Consider the following 21,972-nt stretch of genomic DNA (forward strand, 5'->3'; position numbering starts at 1 on the left):
AAAAAGATGTTGGTTAACCCAGAAATGAATTGGCCAGGCAGGTCCAAATCATATTTCTTTTGTTCCACATCATCTGCCCTCCTTACTTACCTAGCACTGATTCTGGATACAGAAGCAGAAAAGGGTCTGTGGTGGTCTGGCTAAGTTGTTCTCTCAGTGTCTGAGTGGTAGAGTTTTTGGCTTGTGCAGATGTTGAAAAAGGATACTGATGCATGTAAAGATGAGAAGAAATGAAATAAGCTTAAGAGATTTGGAGGAGATCAGATTGCAGACATCAAGAATAGAAAAAGTTGAAACACTAGCAAAATGGGAAGAATAACTGATCAAAAAAGAGAATTAGGTGAATCTGAAAGAAATGACATTAAGAAGGACAACAGGAATACATAACTTATCACCATTAACCTAGGGGCAGGGCCTTTTGTAGCCTCTCACCTCAGGCCATGTCATCTTACCAGTGGTAATGCACCACTGTTACAATCAGTGTCCACACTGGATTATGACTCTGGTATCAGGGGACAGAAACATTTCCTACATGAGATTTTACAAAATAAGGGCTTCTTTTTTTTTTTTTTCTGGTTTACCTTACCAGAAAGTCTAGATATAGCTTAAGACTTGATTTTTGTCTTTTCTCATCTTTCCTTTTCCTGCTTTTCATCCCTCAACTCAATACATTCTTTGTTGATATTATTCTTCAGCAAGTTCTCCTAGTAGATTTGAGCAAATATCGTACCAGGTTCTGGCCCTGCAGTAGAAGCATCTGCTTAGGTTTCAGCAAAAGTTCCTCAACAGAATCTTATTGAACTGACTTGGACCACATGCCATCCACGAGCAAAACACTGGTCCTAGAGCAAATGTGCTTTGAATTACGCCTACCTGGGTCACGTGTCTATTCATTCAGCTCAGTATGTACAGCTCACTCTCCATACAAGCCAGACATAACAATTTGATGATGGTGCATTTTGTCCAAACTGCAGCCTTCCCCTACTGCCCTTCTCACAGTGATTTCTCATCTCAGAGTAAAAGACAAAAGGTCAGATCTCATCTCAATCCATGCTTCCACTTATTCCCTCTGCTCCCTTCATCCTGTTTTCCTTGAATGTTCTTTGGAGACTCTAGGCAGGTTCTAGTTTAGGGTTTTGTTTTTTTTTTAACTCTCTGGTCCTTCTTCCTAAATCATCCTCCCACACTTGTGGACATGGCTCATTCTCTCATATCCTTAAAGTCATAGTGAAGCTTCCTCTGCCCACCTTATTGGAAACTGAAGCTCTCTCTGTGCACATCTTATCTACCTTCTTTGCTTTATTTTCCCCAGAACACTTATCACTATCTAAGAAATTGCATGTTTTTTAAATTCATTTAATTCACTATCTGTGTCATACCAGACCCCACTAAAATGTAAGATTCTTTAAGATAAGCAACCATTAGGTCAGTAACATATACATAATAGATTTTCAGTAAACTATTTATTGAATAAATCAATAAATCAGTTTGTGAATGAATATGAATCTTTGAGTGGGGAAATTTGTGTAAGGTTCAGCTGAAGAGGATATTGAGTTGGTCAACTACCATGAATGAAAGTACTATATTATATAATTCTCCTGTTTGTATTAGAAACTATTTGTAAACTCTATTTTAATTGATAGCAACTTGCACCTCTCCTTATTCATCACCAAGAAAACCACATGTAAGCTGTTTATCATTTTACTCATCACTTCATCTGGATTCCCAACTTCTCATGCTCAAAACATGGAAGAAGTGATAATATTTTTCTTTCAGCGTTACTCGCACCATTAAGTGAACTTATACATGTGAAAGCCATTAATACACCAAAAGCACACCCAAAAAAGACTTATAATTACAGATATTTATAACCATTGTTTGTGTTTACATGTTTAAAATACATTTGTTATCATTAGGCTAATCAAAGAAATCCAAGTACAAAAGTAATATATTTGTTTTTGTTTTGTTTTCCTTGCCTTAAGGAATCATGAACATTGAAGCATATTTTGAAAGAATTGGTTATAAGCACTGTAGGAACAAATTGGACTTGGAAACATTAACTGACATTCTTCAGCACCAGATCCGAGCCATTCCCTTTGAGAACCTTAACATCCATTGTGGGGAAGCCATGGAGTTGGGCTTAGAGGCCACTTTTGATCAAATTGTGAGGAGGAACCGAGGTGGGTGGTGTCTCCAAGTCAATCATCTTCTGTACTGGGCTCTGACCACAATTGGCTTTGAGACCACGATATTGGGAGGGTATGTATACAACACTTCAGCAAACAAATATAGCAATGCCATGATTCACCTCCTGCTGAAGGTGACCATTGATGGCAGGAACTACATAGCTGATGCTGGATTTGGATGCTCTTACCAGATGTGGCAGCCTCTAGAGTTAATTTCTGGGAAGGATCAGCCCCAAGTGCCTTGCATCTTCTGCTTGACAGAAGAGAGAGGAATCTGGTACCTGGACCAAATCAGAAGAGAGCAGTATATCCCAAACCAAGAATTTCTTAATTCTGAGCTCTTGGAAAAGAATAAATATCGGAAAATCTACTCTTTTACTCTTGAACCTCGAACAATTGAAGACTTTGAGTCTGTGAATATATACCTTCAGGAATCTCCAGCATCTGTCTTTACAAGCAAGTCATTTTGTTCCTTGCAGACTCCAGAAGGTGTTCACTGTTTAGTGGGCTTCACCCTCACCTACAGGAGATTCAATTATAAGGACAATACAGATTTGGTAGAGTTTAACACACTGAATGAAGAAGAAGTAAAAGAAAATCTAAAAACTATATTTAATATTTCCTTGGAGAAAAAGTTTGTCCCCAAACATGGTGATAAACTTTTTACCATATAGAGTAAGCAGTAAAAATGGTCTCAGTATTACTTCTGGTGCTGTAACTTTTTATTATAAAAAAATTTTTAACATCTATAAAAGTAGAGAGAATGAAATAATAAACCTCCATTTGTTTATCACTCAGTTTATCAGCTACAAACTAGAGGTCTATCTATCAATTTTCTCAATGCTCCCACATTATATTGAAGAAAATGCTAGACATCAAATCATTTCACCTTTAAAAGTGTCAGCATATATAATTAGATAACATTTAAAAAAACATAACCATATACCTTTTCAAAAATAAGAATAGCAAAGATGCTTTAATGATGGCCTATGGTTTTCTTGAGGAAAAAGTGATTTATACTAGAAAACTTTCCACATTGGTTGAATGTTGAATTCATAGAACATGTTTACCTATCATTCAGTAACTAGAACCTTGAGGAAAACTTTTTTATTAAATTCTACCAGTGTATATCCAATGTCATATTTGTGCAGAAATACCACATGTATAATGGGATTATAATTCAACCAAAAAGAAAGAGACATGACATTGCTTCCAAATAAACTAAAATTTCTCAAAACAAGGTGTAAACCAATACTTGTTAGCATGTGATCAAGTACCAAGAGAGGGACACAACTAATAATTTCTTACATGGCTCCTTTTGCAACCACAGTTCTTCAAGTACCATTTTTCTTAATATGGGAACACTACTATTTATAACTTTCAAATTTTGGAGCTCAGTATTTTTGCTTAAAAGTAATAAGTACTGCAAATTTAAAAATACTTATTATCTAAAAACTTGATGTTGGAGAAGTATGTTAAAACATTGTTGGCCAAAAAAAAAAAAAAATTATAAAAAAAAAAAAAACATTGTTGGCCAATACAATATGAGTCATAAAATTTTTGTTTGGCAGAGTTAGGTTATTATGGGGTTTCTTTTTTTTTTTTTCCTGCAGTAGAGTCTTCCTTGAATCCTCTTTCTTGTCTCCCAGTTCTATTCTTTTACTTCCTTTTACACTTTGTTGTAAGAGAAAGAGTATGTGCTTCACAGTATACAGTTCTGAGTTCAAATCCTGTGGAAACCAGGTGAATTAATTGATGAATCTGTGGCTCCCATTCCTCAGGGATAAAATGGGGACAATACCTATATGAATAAGTGCCAATCCTAGAGTGCCATCTTCCTTCCCTCACGTTGGCCTTGTTCAGCTCTGCTGTTATCTTGCAGCACAGTCAAGTCTTGTATGGTACTGTTGGACAGAAAAGATTTTCTCACATTCTGAAAAGACAATGCCAAGGGAGGAGATGTCAGCAAGAGATACATTCCAGGTCAAAATGTGGCTCAAGAGAGGACCTTTAAGAGGGCGGAGGACTCAAATATGGAGGTCACCTCCCCACAAATACATCAAAAATATATCTATATGTGGAACAACTCCTACAGAACACTTACTGAACACTGGCAGAAGACCTCAGACTTCCCAAAAGGCAAGGAAATCCCCACGTACCTGGCCGTGTGGCTGACAGGGACTTGGTGCTCCGACAGGATGTCAGGCTTGAGCCTCTGAGGTGGGAGAGCTGAGTTCAGGACATTGGACCAGCAGAGACATCCCGGCCATATGTAATATCAATCACCAAGAGTTCCCCAAAGATCTCTGTCTCAACACTAAGAAACAGCTCCACTCAATGACCAGCAAGCTCCAGTGCTGGACACCCCATGTCAAACAACCAGCAAGGAACACCAACACACCCATTAGGAGAGAGACTGGCTAAAATCATAATAAGTTAACAGACACCCCAAAACACACCACCAGACATAGTCCTCCCACCAGAAAGACAAGATCCAGCCTCATCCACCAGAACACAGGCACCAGTCCCCTCCAATAGGAAGCCTACACAACCCACTGAACCAACCTTACCCACTGGGGGCAGACAAAAAAAAAACAACAGGAACTACAAACCTGCAGTCTGTGCAAAGGAATACACAATAAATTAAGCAAAATGAGAAGACAGAGAAATACGCAGCAGACGAAAGAGCAAGGTAAAAACCCACCAAACTAAACAAATGGAGAGGAAATAGGAAGTCTACCTGAAAAAGAATTCAGAGTAATGATAGTAAAGATGATCCAAAATCTTGGAAATAGAATACAGAAAACACAAGAAACATTTAACAAGGATTTAGAAGAACTAAAGAGCAAACAAACAATGATGAACAACACAATAAATGAAATTTAAAATCCTCTAGAAGGAATCAATAGCAGGATAAATGAGGCAGAAGAACGGATAAGTGACTTGCAAGATAAAATAGTGGAAATAACTAACACAGAGCAGAATAAAGAAAAACGAATGAAAAGAATTAAGGACAGTCTCAGAGACCTCTGGGACAACATTAAATGCCCCAACATTCGAATTATAGGGGTCTAAGAAGAAGAAGAGTAAAAGAAAGGGACTGAGAAAATATTTGAAGAGATTATAGTTGAAAACTTCCCTAATGTGGGAAAGGAAATAGTTAATCAAGTCCAGGAAGCACAGAGAGTCCCATACAGGAAATATCCAAGGAGAAACATGCCAAGACACATACTAATCAAAGAATCAAAATTAAATACAAAGAAAAAATATTAAAAGCAGCAAGGGAAAAGCAACAAATAACATACAAGGGAATCCCCATAAGGTTAACAGCTGATCTTTCAGCAGAAACTCTGCAAGCCAGAAGGGAGTGGCAGAACATATTTAAAATGATGAAAGGGGAAAACCTACAACCTAGATTACTCTACCCAGCAAGGATCTCATTCAGATTTGATGGAGAAATTAAAACCTTTACAGACAAGCAAAAGCTAACAGAATTCAGCACCACAAAACGAGTTTTACAACAAATGCTAAAGGAAATTCTCTAGGCAGGAAACAGAAAAGAAGGAAAAGACCTACAATAACAAACTGAAAACAATTAAGAAAATGTAATGGGAACATACATATTAATAATACCTTAAATGTAAATGGATTAAATGCTCCCACCAAAAGACACGGACTGGCTGAATGGATACAAAAACAAGACCCGTATACATGCTTTCTACAAGAGACCCACTTCAGACCTAGGGACACATACAGACTGAAAGTGAGGGGATGGAAAAAAGATATTCCATGCAAATGGAGATCAAAAGAAAGCTGGAGTAGCAATTCTCATATCAGACAAAATAGACTTTAAAACAAAGACTATTACAAGAGACAAAGAAGGACACTACATAATGATCAAGGGATCAATCCAAGAAGATATAACAATTGTAAATATTTATGCACCCAACATAGGAGTACACCAATACATAAGGCAAATACTAACAGCCATAAAAGGGGAAATCGACAGTAACACAATCATAGTAAGGGACTTTAACACCCCACTTTCACCAATGGACAGATCATCCAAAATGAAAATAAATAAGGAAACACAAGCTTTAAATGATACATTAAACAAGATGGACTTAATTGATATTTATAGGACATTCCATCTGAAAACAACAGAATACACATTCTTCTCAAGTGCTCATAGAACATTCTCCAGGATAGATCATACTTTGGGTCACAAATCAATACTTGGGAAATTTAAGAAATTTGAAATTGTATCAAGTATTTTTTCCGACCACAATGCCATGAGACTAGATATCAATTACAGGAAAAAAATCTGTAAAAAAAAAACCAAACAAAAAAAACATGGAGACTAAACAATACACTACTAAACAACCAAGAGATCACTGAAGAAATCAAAGAGGAAACCAAAAATTACCTAGAAACAAATGACAATGAAAACATGATGACCCAAAACCTATGGGATGCAGCAAAAGCAGTTGCAAGAGTGAAGTTTATAGCAATACAATACTAACTTAAGAAACAAGAAACATCTCAAATAAACAACCTAACCTTACACCTAAAGCAATTAGAGGAAGAAGAACAAAAAAACCCCAAAGTTAGCAGGAGGAAAGAAATCATAAAGATCAGATCAGAAATAAATGAAAAAGAAATGAAGGAAACGATAGCAAAGATCAATAAAACTAAAAGCTGGTTCTTTGAGAAGATAAACAAAATTGAAAAACCATTAGCCATCCGCATCAAGAAAAAAGGGAGAAGACTCAAATTAATAAAAATAGAAATGAAAAAGGAGAAGTAACAACTGACACTGCAGAAATACAAAGGATCATGAGAGATTACTACAAGCAACAATATGCCAATAAAATGGCCAACCGGGAAGAAATGGACAAATTCTTAGAAAAGCACAACCTTCTGAGACTGAACCAGGAAGAAAAAGAAAATATGAATAGACCAATAACAAGCACTGAAATTGAAACTGTGATAAAAAATCTTCCAACAAACAAAAGCCCAGGACCAGATGGCTTCACAGGCGAATTCTATCAAACATTTAGAGAAAAGCTAACAACTATCCTTCTCAAACTCTTCCTAAATATAGCAGAGGGAGGAACACTCCCCAACTCATTCTACGAGGAAACCATCACCCTGATACCAAAACCAGACAAAGATGTCACAAAGAAAGAAAACTACAGGCCAATATCACTGATGAACATAGATGCAAAAATCCTCAACAAAATACTAGCAAACAGAATCCAACAGCACATTAAAAGGATCATACACCTTGATCAAGTGGGGTTTATCCCAGGAATGCAAGGATTCTTCAATATATGCAAATCAATCAATGTGAAACACCACATTAACAAATTGAAGGAGAAAAACCATATGATCATCTCAATAGATGCAGGGAAAGCTTTCAACAAAATTCAACACCCATTTGTGATAAAAACCCTCCAGAAAGTAGGCATAGAGGGAACTTTCCTCAACATAATAAAGGCCATATATGACAAACCCACAGCCAACATTGTCCTCAATGGTGAAAAACTGAAACCATTTCCACTAAGATCAGGAACAAGACAAGGTTGCCCACTCTCACCACTATTATTCAACATACTTTTGGAAGTTTTAGCCACAGCAATCAGAGAAGAAAAAGAAATAAAAGGAATCCAAATCGGAAAAGAATAAGTAAAGCTGTCACTGTTTGCAGATGACATGATACTATACATAGAGAATCCTAAAGATGCCTCCAGAAATCTACTAGAGCTAATCAATGAATTTGGTAAAGTAGCAGGATACAAAATTAATGCACAGAAATCTTTGGCATTCCTATACACTAATGATGAAAAATCTGATAGTGAAATTAAGAAAAAACTCCCATTTACCATTGCAACAAAAAGAATAAAATACCTAGGATTAAACCTACCTAAGGAGACAAAAGACCTGTATGCAGAAAACTATAAGACACTGATGAAAGATATTAAAGATGATACAAATAGATGGAGAGATATACCATGTTCTTAGATTGGAAGAATCAACATTGTGAAAATGACTCTACTACCCAAAGCAATCTACAGATTCAATGCAATCCCTATCAAACTACCACTGGCATTTTTCACAGAACTAGAACAAAATATTTCACAATTTGTAAGGAAACAGAAAAGACCCTGAATAGCGAAAGCAATCTTGAGAGAGAAAAACGGAGCTGGAGGAATCAGGCTCCCTAACTTCAGACTATACTACAAAGCTACAGTAATCAAGACAGTATGGTACTGGCACAGAAACAGAAATATGGATCAATGGAACAGGATAGAAAGCCCAGAGCTAAACTCACGCACATATGGTCACCTTATCTTTGATAAAGGAGGCAAGAATATACAGTGGAGAATAGACAGCTTCTTCAATAAGTGGTGATGGGAAAACTGGGCAGCTACATGTAAAAGAATGAAGTTAGACCACTCCCTAACACCCTACACAGAAATAAACTCAAAATGGATTAAAGACCTAAATGTAAGGCCAAACACTATCAAACTCTTACAGGAAAACATGGGCAGATCACCCTATGACATAAATCACAGCAAGATCCTTTTTGACCCACCTCCTAGAGAAATGGAAATAAAAACACAAATAAACAAATGGGACTTAATGAAACTTAAAAGCTTTTGCACAGCAAAGGAAACCATAAACAAGATGAAAAGACAACCCTCAGAATGGGAGAAAATATTTGCAAATGAAGAAACAGACAAAGGATTAATCTCCAAAATTTACAAGCAGCTCATGCAGCTCAATATCAAAAAAACAAACAACCCAATCCAAAAATGGGGAGAAGATCTAAATAGACATTTCTCCAAAGAAGATATACAGATTGCCAACAGACACATGAAAGAACGCTCAACATCATTAATCATTAGAGAAATGCAAATCAAAACTACAATGAGATATAACCTCACACCTGTCAGAATGGCCATCATCAAAAAATTTACAAACAATAAATGCTGGAGAGGGTGTGAAGCAAAGGGAACCCTCCTGCACTGTTGGTGGGAATGTAAATTGATACAGCCACTATGGAGAACAGTATGGAGGTTCCTTAGAAAACTAAAAATTGAACTACCATATGACCCAGCAATCCCACTACTGGGCATATACCCTGAGAAAACCATAGTTCAAAAAGAGTCATGTACCACAATGTTCATTGCAACTCTATTTACAATAACCTGGACATGGAAGCAACCTAACTGTCCATCAACACATGAATGGATAAAGAAGATGTGGCACATATATACAATGGAATATTACTTAGCCATAAAAAGAAATGAAATTGAGTTATTTGTAGTGAGGTGGATGGACCTAGAGTCTGTCATACAGAGTGAAGTAAGTCAGAAAGAGAAAAACTAATACCATATCCTAACACATATATATGGCTAACACATATACATGGAATCTAAAAAAAAAGAAAAGTAAAAAATGGTCATGAGGAACCTAGGGGCAAGACGGGAATAAAGACACAGACCTACTAGAGAATGGACTTGAGGACACGGGGAGGGGGAAGTGTAAGCTGGGACAAAGTGAGAGAGTGACATGGACATATATACACTACCAAACATAAAATAGATAGCTAGTGGGAAGCAGCCACATAGCACAGGGAGATCAGCTCTGTGCTTTGTGACCACCTAGAGGGGTGGGATAGGGAGGGTGGGAGGGAGGGAGACTCAAGAGGGAAGAGATATGGGGATATATGTATATGTATAACAGATTCACTTTGTTATAAAGCAGAAACTAACACACCATTGTAAAGCAATTATACTCCAATAAAGGTGTTAAAAATAAATAAAATAAAATAAAATTTTAAAAAAGGAAGTAATCAACCAAAGAAATAAACCAACCCAAAAATTAAAATAAACATGATAAAAACAGAAGAAAGAAGAAAACAAAAGGAAAAGACACAAAACAATAAAAAAATAAAGTAAAAAAATAGAAAATATAGTTTAAAATAATAAAAGCAAAGGAAAAAACAGAAACAAGGAAAAAGCACAATATATTAAAAAATAAAGTAGAAATGGAAAAAATATATATTAAAAATAAAAGCATCAAAAGAGAAGAAAAGAAAAAATAAATAAAAAAATAAAAGAATAATTTATTAAAAGAACAACAGCAGACCAAAATGAAACAAAAAAATAATAGCAATAATAATAATAGTTTCCTGGGCCCTCAGCTGTCAGTGTCCTTGCCCCCACGGTGAGCCACCCCCAGTCCCTGCCTACCCAGAAAGTCCTCCCATACCTCTAGGTAGGTCTCTAGACCTGCTCTGGGCACTGTGGGACAGCTCAGACTCTGACCTGGCCTTACTTCCACGTGTACTTGCTCCCAGAGTCCACAGTTGCCCCCCAAATCCACAGCCTCAATTGTAGGAACACTCATTCTCTACTCAGATACTCCACAGATGCAGAGTTTACTAAGCCAATTGCGGGGAATTAATCCGCTGCCCCAGCAGCTGCATAGAGAGATTTCCCTTCCTCTTCTTTGGTTGCACCTCCCCTGGAGTCCAGCTTTGGCTTTGGCCCCGCCTCTGCGTGTGAGCCACCCTCAGGCATCTCGTCCCCACTCAGGCAAGAGTGGCTGAAAGCAGCGGCTGTTTAGGGTTCACTTGCTCCCTCAGGCCGGGGAGAGGGAGGGAAAAGGCAGTCACAATTGGGATGTGCGGGGAGTGCCTGTGGCGGCAGAGGCCAGCTGGAAGTTGCAACAGCCTGGGGTGTGCCGTGCACGCTGCTGGGGAAGTTGGCCCCAGATCGCGGGACCCTTGGGAGTGGCTGGCTGCACAGGCTCCTGGGAAGGTGTGGGCAGTGACCTGCGCTTGCTCACAAGACCCTTGGTGGCAGCGGCAGGAGTGGTAAAGGAGCCACCTCTGGGGTCCGAGATAGCAGCCGTGGCTCATGCTCACTCCTGGAGCTCATGAAGTTTGTACTCTGCTGTCTGTGAGCACATGGAGAAAGAAGCTCCTATGTGGGCCTGCCCCTCTCCTGCCACACCCCCCAACAATGGTCCCTTGCCTCTCTGACAGGCCAAGGCTTCTTCCCGGACTCCCTCAGCTGTGACACACTAGCCCCCTCAGGCTGTCTTCACCCAGTCAAACCCAGTCCTCTACCTGGGGTCTGACCTCCAAAGCCTGAGCCTCAGCACCCAGCCCCCATCCAACCCAGTGGGCAGACTAGCGTCTCAGGCTGGGGAGTGCTGGTTGGCACCAATCCTCTTTGCAGGATTCTCTGTTTTGCCTTCCACATCCCTGTTGCTGCACTCTCCTCTGAGGTTCTGAAGCTCCCCCCACCCTTCTCCGCCAGTGAGGGGGCTTCCTAGTGTGCAGAAACTTTTCCTCCTTCACAGCTCCCTCTCAGCGGTGCAGGTTCCCCCCCAATTCCTTTGTCTTTTTTTTTCCGTTTTCTTTTGTCCTACCCAGTTACATGGAGATTTTCTTGCGTTTTTGGAAGTCTGAGGTCTTCTGCCAGCGTTCAGTAGGTGTTCTGTAGGAGTTGTTCCACATGTAGGTGTATTTTTGATGTATCTGTGGGGAGAAGGTGATGTCCACATCTTACTCCTCTGCCATCTTGAAGGTTCCCCCCCTTTGTGTTCTGATTATAACTAGTATGCATGGCTGTTTTGAGATCTATCATGATGAATTATTTATTTTCTTGCTTCAGTTAATCTCTGACTAGTTTGTGAATGCTTTTAGTTGATCCACACTTGTGTTTAGCCTTTGCTTGATAAAAAGATATAGAGATGAATACATTTTTGTAAAATTAGTGCACAATTGGATGTGCTTAAGCTATAAAAACAACACTGTACTCAGACATGCAGATAATAAGGAAGATGGGGTGCTTCAGAAAATGGTTACTTTAGTGTGGCTAATGCATAGCATCATGATGGGAGATGGAGCTGGAAAGAATATCTGGAAAAGGACTGTATATTATGTTGAATTCCTGAGTTTGAACTTTCTAATCTGCTATAAATCTGGGTTTTTTTTTTTGAAATCCTACTAAACATTTTCCAGCCCATCATCAAAATAATTAGTTAGCATTCAAAGTTCCCTAGTCAATAATAATCAAGATGTCAGAGAGAGCTTTGCAAAGGCTTGATATATCATTATCAAAGTCTACCCAAGAGTGTTTTGTAACTAGCATGGTAGATGTTAAAAATATGCAATGCTTCATCATGGGTAAAATGAGTGGTGCTCAGGTATGTTGTTAGGTAGAAATATCATACAGATACCATCACCATTGTTTTGTGGACAAGTTATGGGCAACTGGAGACCCAGAAGCCTCACCCTCAGAGGAGGGCTGAAGGCCTGGAGCTCTGCATGGCCTGTGTCCCCTCTGACCACAGGACAGGGTCTGCTTTCTGATCTGAATAGAAAAGGCCTGGTCCTGACATAATAATTTTGCTATATTCTCCTCAAAATGAACCTCTCATTCAAGGTACTTGTTAGAGATTCCTCAAACTCATAACAATAAGTTGTATGACGGTTTTTGTTCTTGATAATAAATATTAAAATTTGACAGAATTTGATCTAAGGCTTGCTTTCATTCTCATATACCACCAGTTAGGGGAGAAGACAGATATAGTTCAACTTCTTCTAATCATTGGATTCTACCTATATTTACCAGAAGTCTACCACTTCGTACCTAATAGAATGGCTATAAATAAATAAATAATAAGTGTTAGTGAGGTTGTGGAGAAACTGGAATCCTCATACATTATTAGTGGGAATGTAAAATGGTGCAGCTGCTTTGGAAAATAGGTTGCAGTTTCTTTAAAAGTTCAACATAAATTTACCATATGAACTAGCAATTTTACTCCTAGGCATCTTCCCAAAAGAAATGAAAACCTATATCGACAAAAAACTTGTATATGGGGTCATAGCAGAGTTACTCATTATAGACAAAAACTCGAAAAAATTTAAACATTCATCAATTAGCGAATAGATAAAATGTGTCATATTCTCACAACAGTCTATTTGTCAATAAAAAGGAATGGAGAGTATCCTTGCTATCACATGGATGAACTTCAAAATATTATGCTAAGTGAAATAAACTAGACACAAAGCCACATATTGTATGATTCCATTTACATGAAATGTCTAAAAAAGCTAAATCTATAGAGACCTAAAATAGATTAGTGGTTGCATGCGGCTGGGAATGGGAATGGAAACTATCTCTTGGGGAGTTGGAAATGTACTAAAATTGGATTGTGAAAATGGTGGTACAACTCTGTAATTAATTTACTAAAAATCATTGAATTGTACACTTAAAACGAGTGATAAATTATATGCCATATAAGCTATTTTTAAATTTTAAATTATATGTCTATATAAGCCATTTTTAATGTTCTAAAATATATATGTATGTATAAATAATAGATGCTATATAGATGATAGATGATAGATAGATAGATAGATAGATAGATAGATAGATAGATAGATAGATAGATAGATATAGATAGATAGATAGGGATAGGTGGTTGGCCAAATTAGTTTAGATCAGTTTGCAACATCTGACAATGGATGCACTTGTGAAGGGTTTACCTTGTCAACTGAAAAAAATGCACAACCTAAAAGTTGAGAATTATGTTTTACTTGGTGGACTCTCTGAGGACTTCAAGGCCGGGAGGCAGCCTCTCAGATAGCCCTGAGGAACTGCTCCAAATAGATAGGGGAGGAGCCAGGGGTCTTTGCAACAGTGACCAGGTAATTGGAACATCAAATGATTACTGTTGAGCATCTATTCATGTGCTTTTTGGCCATTTGTATGTCTTCTTTGGAGAAATGTCTATTTAGAACTTCGTTCCTTTTTTTTTTTTTTACTTTAGTAGTAACAAAAAAACAAACCAACCAACCTGAAAAACAACTAATACTAAACTTTCTTTGGGTTATTTGTATGGAAATATGTTAATATAAATATTTCAGACATTACATGAAATTTCTAAAAATCTTATATGTTCTGGTATAATGTTATAAGTCATAATTCTAGTTATTACTTTAAATGTATATCTCAGAAATAACTAAATTTCCTTGTCAATTGCATTATTATGAACTTTCATCAAGTCGTTAACCATGGTCATTAAAAAAAAAAGATATTTAATCATTGCAATCATAGATTAGGTAAAGAACATATGACTTGATTTATACTTTGCTTGAAAATATTTTCTGTTTACTGAGGAGGCACAAATTTTGCACTACCAATATAATTCGTTAACATAATTTACATATTCCAAATTTCTTCATTTCAGTTTAAAATACATGTTCTATGTAAATCTTTTTTTTTAATGGATGACCACAACAAAAGCAACAATGATTGCAATTACCAAACATGAAACACACTCATACACACTCATACTACGTCATAATATTGACATTCAGTACAGTAATCCTCCACTGTAGCAGCTCCTTTACTTTGCAGTGAAAATTGATTTGTATATTTTTTGCATCTGAGTCCTTGTGGAATTTTTTTTTTTCTTATTCAAACAGAAACTCACAAAAATTATAATCATCCTCATCAGTTCACTCAGTCCCATGTAATTAATTTTTTTTCATCTTGATCTTTTTTCATCTTGATCTTGGCACTTTTATGAATTCATCAGTTTTCCATTAGAGTTCTGAAAATGCTTATTCATTCAGTTCAGCAGTATAGTCAGTTACCAGAAACCTGTAATTGTCAGAATCTTTTCCATGAATTCCTTAAAGATGAAACCCTTTTATAGGAACATATTTGCAAAAGCATCAGAGTACACCCAGAACTGTCTGTAAATGACAAAAGACTTAAAAATGACCACGGTTAAAGATTTGATGAAAGTTCATAATAATGCAATTGACAAGGAAATTTAGTTATTTCTGAGATATACATTTTAAAGTAATAACTAGAATTATGACTTTTTTAAAGTAATAACTAGAATTATGACTTATAACATTACACCAGAACATATAAGATTTTTAGAAATTTCATGTAATATCTGAAACAATTATATTAAAATATGTCCATACAAATAACCCAAAGAGAGTTTAGTATTAGTTGTTTTTTTGTTTGTTTGTTTATACTGCAGGTTCTTATTAGTCATCAATTTTATACACATCAGTGTATACATGTCAATCCCAATGGCCAATTCAGCACACCACCATCCCCACCCCACCACAGTTTTCCCCCTTGGTGTCCATACCTTTGTCCTCTACAACTGTGTCTCAACTTCTGCCCTCCAAACCGGTTCATCTGTACCATTTTTCTAGGTTCCACATACATACGTTAACATACGATATTTGTTTTTCTCTTTCTCACTTACTTCACTCTGTATGACAGTCTCTAGATCCATCCACGTCTCAACATATGACTCAATTTCGTTCCTTTTTATGGCTGAGTAATATTCCATTGTATATATGAACCACATCTTCTTAATTCATTCATCTGTCGATGGGCATTTAGGTTGCTTCCATGACCTGGCTATTGTAAATAGTGCTGCAATGAACATTGGGGTGCATGTATCTTTTTGAATTATGGTTTTCCTGGGTATATGCCCAGTACTGGGATTGCTGGGTCATATGGTAATCCTATTTTTAGTTTTTTAAGGAACCTCCATACTGTTCTCCATAGTGGCTGTATCCATTTACATTCCCACCAACAGTGCAAGAGGATTTCCTTTTCTCCACACCCTCTCCAGTATTGGTTGCTTGTAGATTTTCTGATGATGCCCATTCTAAATAGTGTGAGGTGATACTTCATTGTAGTTTTGATTTGCATTTCTCTAATAATTAGTGATGTTGAACAGCATTTCATGTGTTTCTTGGCCATCTGTATGTCTTCTTTGGAGAAATGTCTATTTAGGTATTCTGCCCATTTTTGGATTGGATTGGTTTTTTTAATGTTGAGTTGCATGAGCTGTTTATATATTTTGGAGATTAATCCTTTGTCCATTGATTCGTTTGCAAATATTTTCTCCCATTCTGAAGGTTGTCTTTTCATCTTGTTTATGGTTTCCTTTGCTGTTCAAAAGCTTTGAAGTTTCATTAGGTCCCATTTGTTTATTTTTGTTTTTATTTCCATTACTCTAGGAGGTGGACCAAAAAATATCTTGCTGTGATTTATGTCAAACAGTGTTCTTCCTATGTTTTCCTCTAAGAGTTTTTCAGTGTCCGGTCTTACATTTAGGTCTCGAATCCATTTTGAGTTTATTTTTGTGTATGGTGTTAGGGAGTGTTCTAATTTCATTCTTTCACATGTAGCTGTCCAGTTTTCCCAGCACCACTTATTGACGAGACTGTCTTTTCTCCATTGTCTATCTTTGCCTCCTTTGTCATAGGTTAGTTTGCATGGGTTTATCTCTGGGCTTTCTATCTTGTTCCATTGATCTATGTTTCTGTTTTTGTGCCAACACCATATTGTCTTGATTACTGTAGCTTTGTAGTATAGTCTGAACTCAGGAAGTCTGATTCCTCCAGCTCCGTTTTTTTCCCTCAAGACTGCTTTGGCTATTCAGGGTCTTTTGTGTCTCCATACACATTTTAAGATGATTTGCCCTAGTTCCAAAAAAAATGCAATTGGTAATTTGATAGGGATTGCTTTGAATCTGTAGGTTGCTTTAGGTAGTATAGTCATTTTCAGAATATTGATTCTTCCAATCCAAGAACATGGTATATCTCTCCATCTGTTGGTAACATCTTTAATTTCTTTCATCAGTGTCTTATAGTTTTCTGCATACAGGTCTTTGGTCTCCCTAGGTAGCTTTATTTCTAGGTATTTTATTCTTTTTGTTGCAATGGTAAATGGGAGTGTTTCCTTAATTTCACTTTCAGATTTTTCATTATTAGTATATAGGAATGCAAGAGATTTCTGTGCATTAATTTTGTATCCTGCAACTTTACCAAATTCATTGATTAGCTCTAGTAGTTTCCTGGTGGCATTTTTAGGATTCTCTATGTATAGTATCCTGTCATCTGCAAACAGTGACAGTTTTACTTCTTCTTTTCCAACTTGTATTTCTTTTTCTTCTCTGATTGCCGTGGCTAGGACTTCCAAAATTATGTTGAATAATAGTGGTGAGAGCGGATATCCTTGTCTCATTCCTGATCTTGGAGGAAATGCTTTCAGTTTTTCACCATTGAGAATGATGTTTGCTGTGAGTTTGTCGTGTATGGCCTTTATTATGTTGAGGAAAGTTCCCTCTATGCCCACTTTCTGGAGAGTTTTTATCATGAATGGGTGTTGAATTTTGTCAAAAGCTTTTTCTACATCTATTGAGATGATCATATGGTTTTGATTCTTCAATTTGTTAATATGGTGTATCCCATTGATTGATTTGCGTATATTGAAGAATCCTTGCATCCCTGGGATAAATCCCACTTGATCGTGGTGTATGATCCTTTTAATGTGTTGTTGGATTCTGTTTGCTAGTATTTTGTTGAGGATTTTTGCATCTATATTCATCAGTGATATTGGTCTGTAATTTTCTTTTTTTGTAGTATCTTTGTCTGGTTTGGGGATCAGGGTGATGGTGGCCTCATAGAATGAGTTTGGGAGTGTTCCTTCCTCTGCCGTTTTTTGGAAGAGTTTGAGAAGGATGGGTGTTAGCTCTTCTCTAAATGTTTGATAGAATTCACCTGTGAAGCCATCTGGTCCTGGACTTTTGTTTGTTGGAAGATTTTTAACCACAGTTTCAATTTCATTCCTTGTGATTGGTCTCTTCATATTTTCTGTTTCTTCCTGGTTCAGTCTTGGAAAGTTATACCTTTCTAAGAATTTGTCCATTTCTTCCAGGTTGTCCATTTATTGGCATGGAGTTGCTTGTAGTAGGCTCTTAGAATGCTTTGTATTTCTGCAGTGTCTGTTGTAACTTCTCCTTTTTCATTTCTAATTTTATTGATTTGAGTCCTCTCCCTCCTTTTCTTGATGAGTCTGGCTAATGGTTTATCAATTTTGTTTATCTTCTCAAAGAACCAGCTTTTAGTTTTATTGATCTTTGCTATTGTTTTCTTTGTTTCTATTTCACTTATGTCTGCTCTGATCTTTATGATTTCTTACCTTCTGCTAACTTTGGGTTTTGTTTGTTCTTCTTTCTCTAGTTCCTTTAGGTGTAAGGTTAGATTGTTTACTTGAGATGTTTCTTGTTTCTTGCGGTAGGCTTGTATAGCTATAAACTTCCCTCTTAGAACTGCTTTTGCTGCATCCCATAGGTTTTGGATCGTCATGTTTTCATTGTCATTTGTCTCTAGGTATTTTTTGATTTCCTCTTTGATTTCTTCAGTGATCTCTTGGATATTTAGTTACGTATTGTTTAGCCTCCATGTGTTTGTGTTTTTTACGTTTTTTTCCATGTAATTGATTTCTAATCTCATAGCATTGTGGTCAGAAAAGATGCTTGATATGATTTCAATTTTCTTAACTTTACTGAGGCTTGATTTGTGACCCAATATATGATCTATCCTGGAGAGTGTTCCATGCGCACTTGAGAAGAAAGTGTAATCTGCAGTTTTTGGATGGAATCGCCTATAAATATCAATTAAATCTATCTGGTCTACTGCCTCATTTAGAGCTTCTGTTTCCTTATTTATTTTCATTTCGGATGATCTGTCCATTGGTGTAAGTGAGGTGTTAAAGTCCCCCACTATAATTGTGTTACTGTCGATTTCCTCTGTTATAGCTGTTAACAGTTGCCTTATGTATTGGGGTGCTCCTATGTTGGGTGCATATATATAATTGTTATATCTTCTTCTTGGGTTGATCCCTTGATCATTATGTAGTGTCCTTCCTTGTCTCTTGTAACATTTTTTATTATTTTTATTTTTTTATTTATTAGAACCTTTAATTATTATTTATTTATTTATTTATTTTGGGGGGGGCTGTGTTGGGTCTTCGTTTCTGTGTGAGGGCTTCCTCTAGTTGCAGCAAGCGGGGGCCACTCTTCATTGCGATGCGTGGGCCTCTCACTATCGTGGCCTCTCTTGTTGCGGAGCACAGGCTCCAGACGTGCAGGCTCAGTAGTTGTGGCTCACGGGCCTTGTTGCTCGGCGGCATGTAGGATCTTCCCAAACCAGGGCTCGAACCCGTGTCTCCTGCATTAGCCAGCAGATTCTCAACCACTGCGCCACCAGGGAAGCCCCATTCTTTATTTTAAAGTCTACTTTATGTGATATGGGTGTAGCTACTCCAGCTTTCTTTTGATTTCCATTTGCATGGAATATCTTTTTCCATCCCCTCACTTTCAGTCTGTATGTGTCCCTAGGTCTGAAATGGATCTCTTGTAGACAGCATATTTGTGTGTCTTGTTTTTGTATCCATTCAGCAAGCCTGTGTCTTTTGGTTGGAGCATTTAATCCATTCACATTTAAGGTAATTATCAATATGTATGTTCCTATGACCGTTTTCTTAATTGTTTTGGGTTTGTTTTTGTAGGTCCTTTTCTTCTCTTGTGTTTCCCACTTAGACAAGTTCCTTTAGCATTTGTTGTAGAGCTGGTTTGGTGGTGCTGAATTCTCTTAGCTTTTGCTTGTCTGTAAAGCTTTTGATTTCTCCATCGAATCTGAATGAGATCCTTGCCAGGTAGAGTAATCTTGGTTGTAGGTTCCTCCCTTTCATCACTTTAAGTATATCATGCCACTCCCTTCTGGCTTGTAGAGTTTCTGCTGAGAAATCAGCTGTTAACCTTATGGGAGTTCCCTTGTATATTTTTTGTCATTTTTCCCTTGCTGCTTTCAGTAATTTTTCTTTGTCTTTAATTTTTGCCAATTTGATTACTATGTGTCTCGGTGTGTTTCTCCTTGGGTTTATCCTGTATGGCACTCGCTGTGTTTCCTGGACTTGGGTAGCTATTTCCTTTCCCACATTAGGGAAGTTTTCGACTATAATCTCTTCAAATATTTTCTCTGGTCCTTTCTCTCTCTCTTCTCCTTCTGGGACCCCTATAAAGTGAATGTTGTTGCATATAATGTTGTCCCAGAGGTCTCTTAGGCTGTCTTCATTTCTTTTCATTCTTTTTTCTTTATTCTGTTCCGCAGCAGTGAATTCCAGCATTCTGTCTTCCAGGTCACTTATCCGTTCTTCTGCCTCAGTTATTCTGCTATTGATTCCTTCTAGTGTAGTTTTCATTTCAGTTATTGTATTGTTCATCTCTGTTTGTTTGTTCTTTAATTCTTCTAGGTCTTTGTTAAACATTTCTTGCATCTTCTCGATCTTCGCCTCCATTCTTATTCCGAGGTCCTGGATCATCTTCACTATCATTATTCTGAATTCTTTTTCTGGAAGGTTGCCTATCTCCACTTCATTGAGTTGTTTTTCTGGGGTTTTAGCTTATTCCTTCGTCTGATACATAGCCCTCTGCCTTTTCATCTTGTCTATCTTTCTGTGAATGTGGTTTTTGTTCCACAGGCTGCAGGATTGTAGTTCTTCTTGGTTCCACCTTTTTAAGACTGTTGATACACATTGCCAAATTACCATCCAGAAATGCTATGCCAATTTGTAGTCCACCCCAACAGTGGATGTGAAGCCTGCCTCACACAAACACTGGCTTGTAGCACTTTTTAAAAAGTGTAAAACTACAAAAATGAGTACCTCTCCCTTTTTCATGCAAGTGGGATTACTCCAAATTTCACAACTTTTTTCAGTTAATTTAGCAAGTCTCTAAATTTGCATCTACTGCATCATTTTTTGTGACTGTTCAGTGTTCCATTATAGGAATATGCCACAGTACACATAGCTTCTCCATTCTTGTATATAAGCTATGTCCAGTTTTTCAGTTCCAAATAGTACTCTGATATGTATCCTTGCCTATATCTCTGACTATTTCTTTTGGTTAAATACTTAGAAAGAGAGTTGTTGGATCAAAAGGGTATACACATTTTAAAGGCTTGGCTCAGTCTGATAGGAGAATAACCACATTTTGTTTTATTTTGTATTCCTTTGATTTACTGGTGGGTTTACTGGCTGTTTGTATTAATTTGGCTAGTTGGTTAATTATACCCTGTGTCCATTCTTCTGTAGTGAGAGGTTGTAACAGTTGTATCCTATCCTGTCAGGTCCATATGTCTGACTTTCTGTTTCTGTGTGTCATGGGGTGTTGAAAGACTCCAGCTATTTTAATGTGATACTCCACACAGCACTTTAAAAAATGACTCATGATAGTTACCTTTCATGTAATATTTTTTAATACCTGCGCTGTTGTGATGATCCCTTTTGTTTAAGTGAGTAGGTTGTTCAGCCCCAGAACTACTAGAATTCATGATCATTTGTTCTAGTTTTTGTCTAACCTTTTACTGAGAGAGTTCTTGACCATCATACTTTCATGATAGGTTTTTAGTATGTACTGTGTCTTCACACATTCTTTGAATTTGTTATTATTTGTATCCTCCTAAGCTTGTCTTGTTTGCTCTAAAACTAACAGTTATTACATTTCTTCTCTTTCGTTTTCCCCTTTTAACTAGTTTGAAGTGTGATTTGAAGCTCAAGATCATGATCAAAAGAATGCAGTGCCTTTCTCAGCTCCACCAGTTTTTGCTTCTGAGGTTTACATGCCACTGCTGCCCTTGCTAATTATGAACTGAGATTCATTTTGTGATGTTTTTTTCTCATAGGTTATATACAGTTATTCTTCAGTTCTGTAATTGTAGAACATGTTGGATGATTTATTGGTACTAAAGGCAGGGTTATCATTGCACATCCAAAAAGTGCTTTTTTTTTGTTTTGTTTCATTTTTGTTTTTTGCTTTATTGGAGTATAATTGCTTTACAATGGTGTGTTAGTTTCTGCTTTGTAACATAGTG

At 37.1% G+C, this 21,972-nt stretch overlaps 1 protein-coding gene across 10 annotated transcripts in view; it reads left to right on the forward strand.

Annotated features, from left to right (window-relative positions):
- The window catches only part of LOC309621319 (arylamine N-acetyltransferase 1-like), a 64,860-nt gene that overhangs the window by 22,845 nt on the left and 20,043 nt on the right, over nucleotides 1-21,972 (forward strand). For 6 of the 10 annotated variants that reach the window (XM_082408853.1, XM_082408855.1, XM_082408856.1 and 3 more), the window contains one exon: nucleotides 1,983-5,241. The exons of 1 other annotated variant lie outside the window; for it this stretch is intronic. In XM_082408853.1, coding sequence (XP_082264979.1) covers nucleotides 1,983-2,860 — 878 coding nt within the window. In that variant the 3' untranslated portion in view covers nucleotides 2,861-5,241. Of the gene's footprint in view, nucleotides 1-1,312; nucleotides 5,242-21,972 lie in introns of those variants that run through there. 3 more of the 10 variants (XM_082408854.1, XM_082408859.1, XR_014239913.1) reach the window with 2 other exon arrangements.

The sequence above is a fragment of the Balaenoptera borealis genome (assembly GCF_965194805.1).
Source record: "Balaenoptera borealis genome assembly, contig: HAP1_SCAFFOLD_283, whole genome shotgun sequence".
NCBI classification, from domain to species: domain Eukaryota; kingdom Metazoa; phylum Chordata; class Mammalia; order Artiodactyla; family Balaenopteridae; genus Balaenoptera; species Balaenoptera borealis.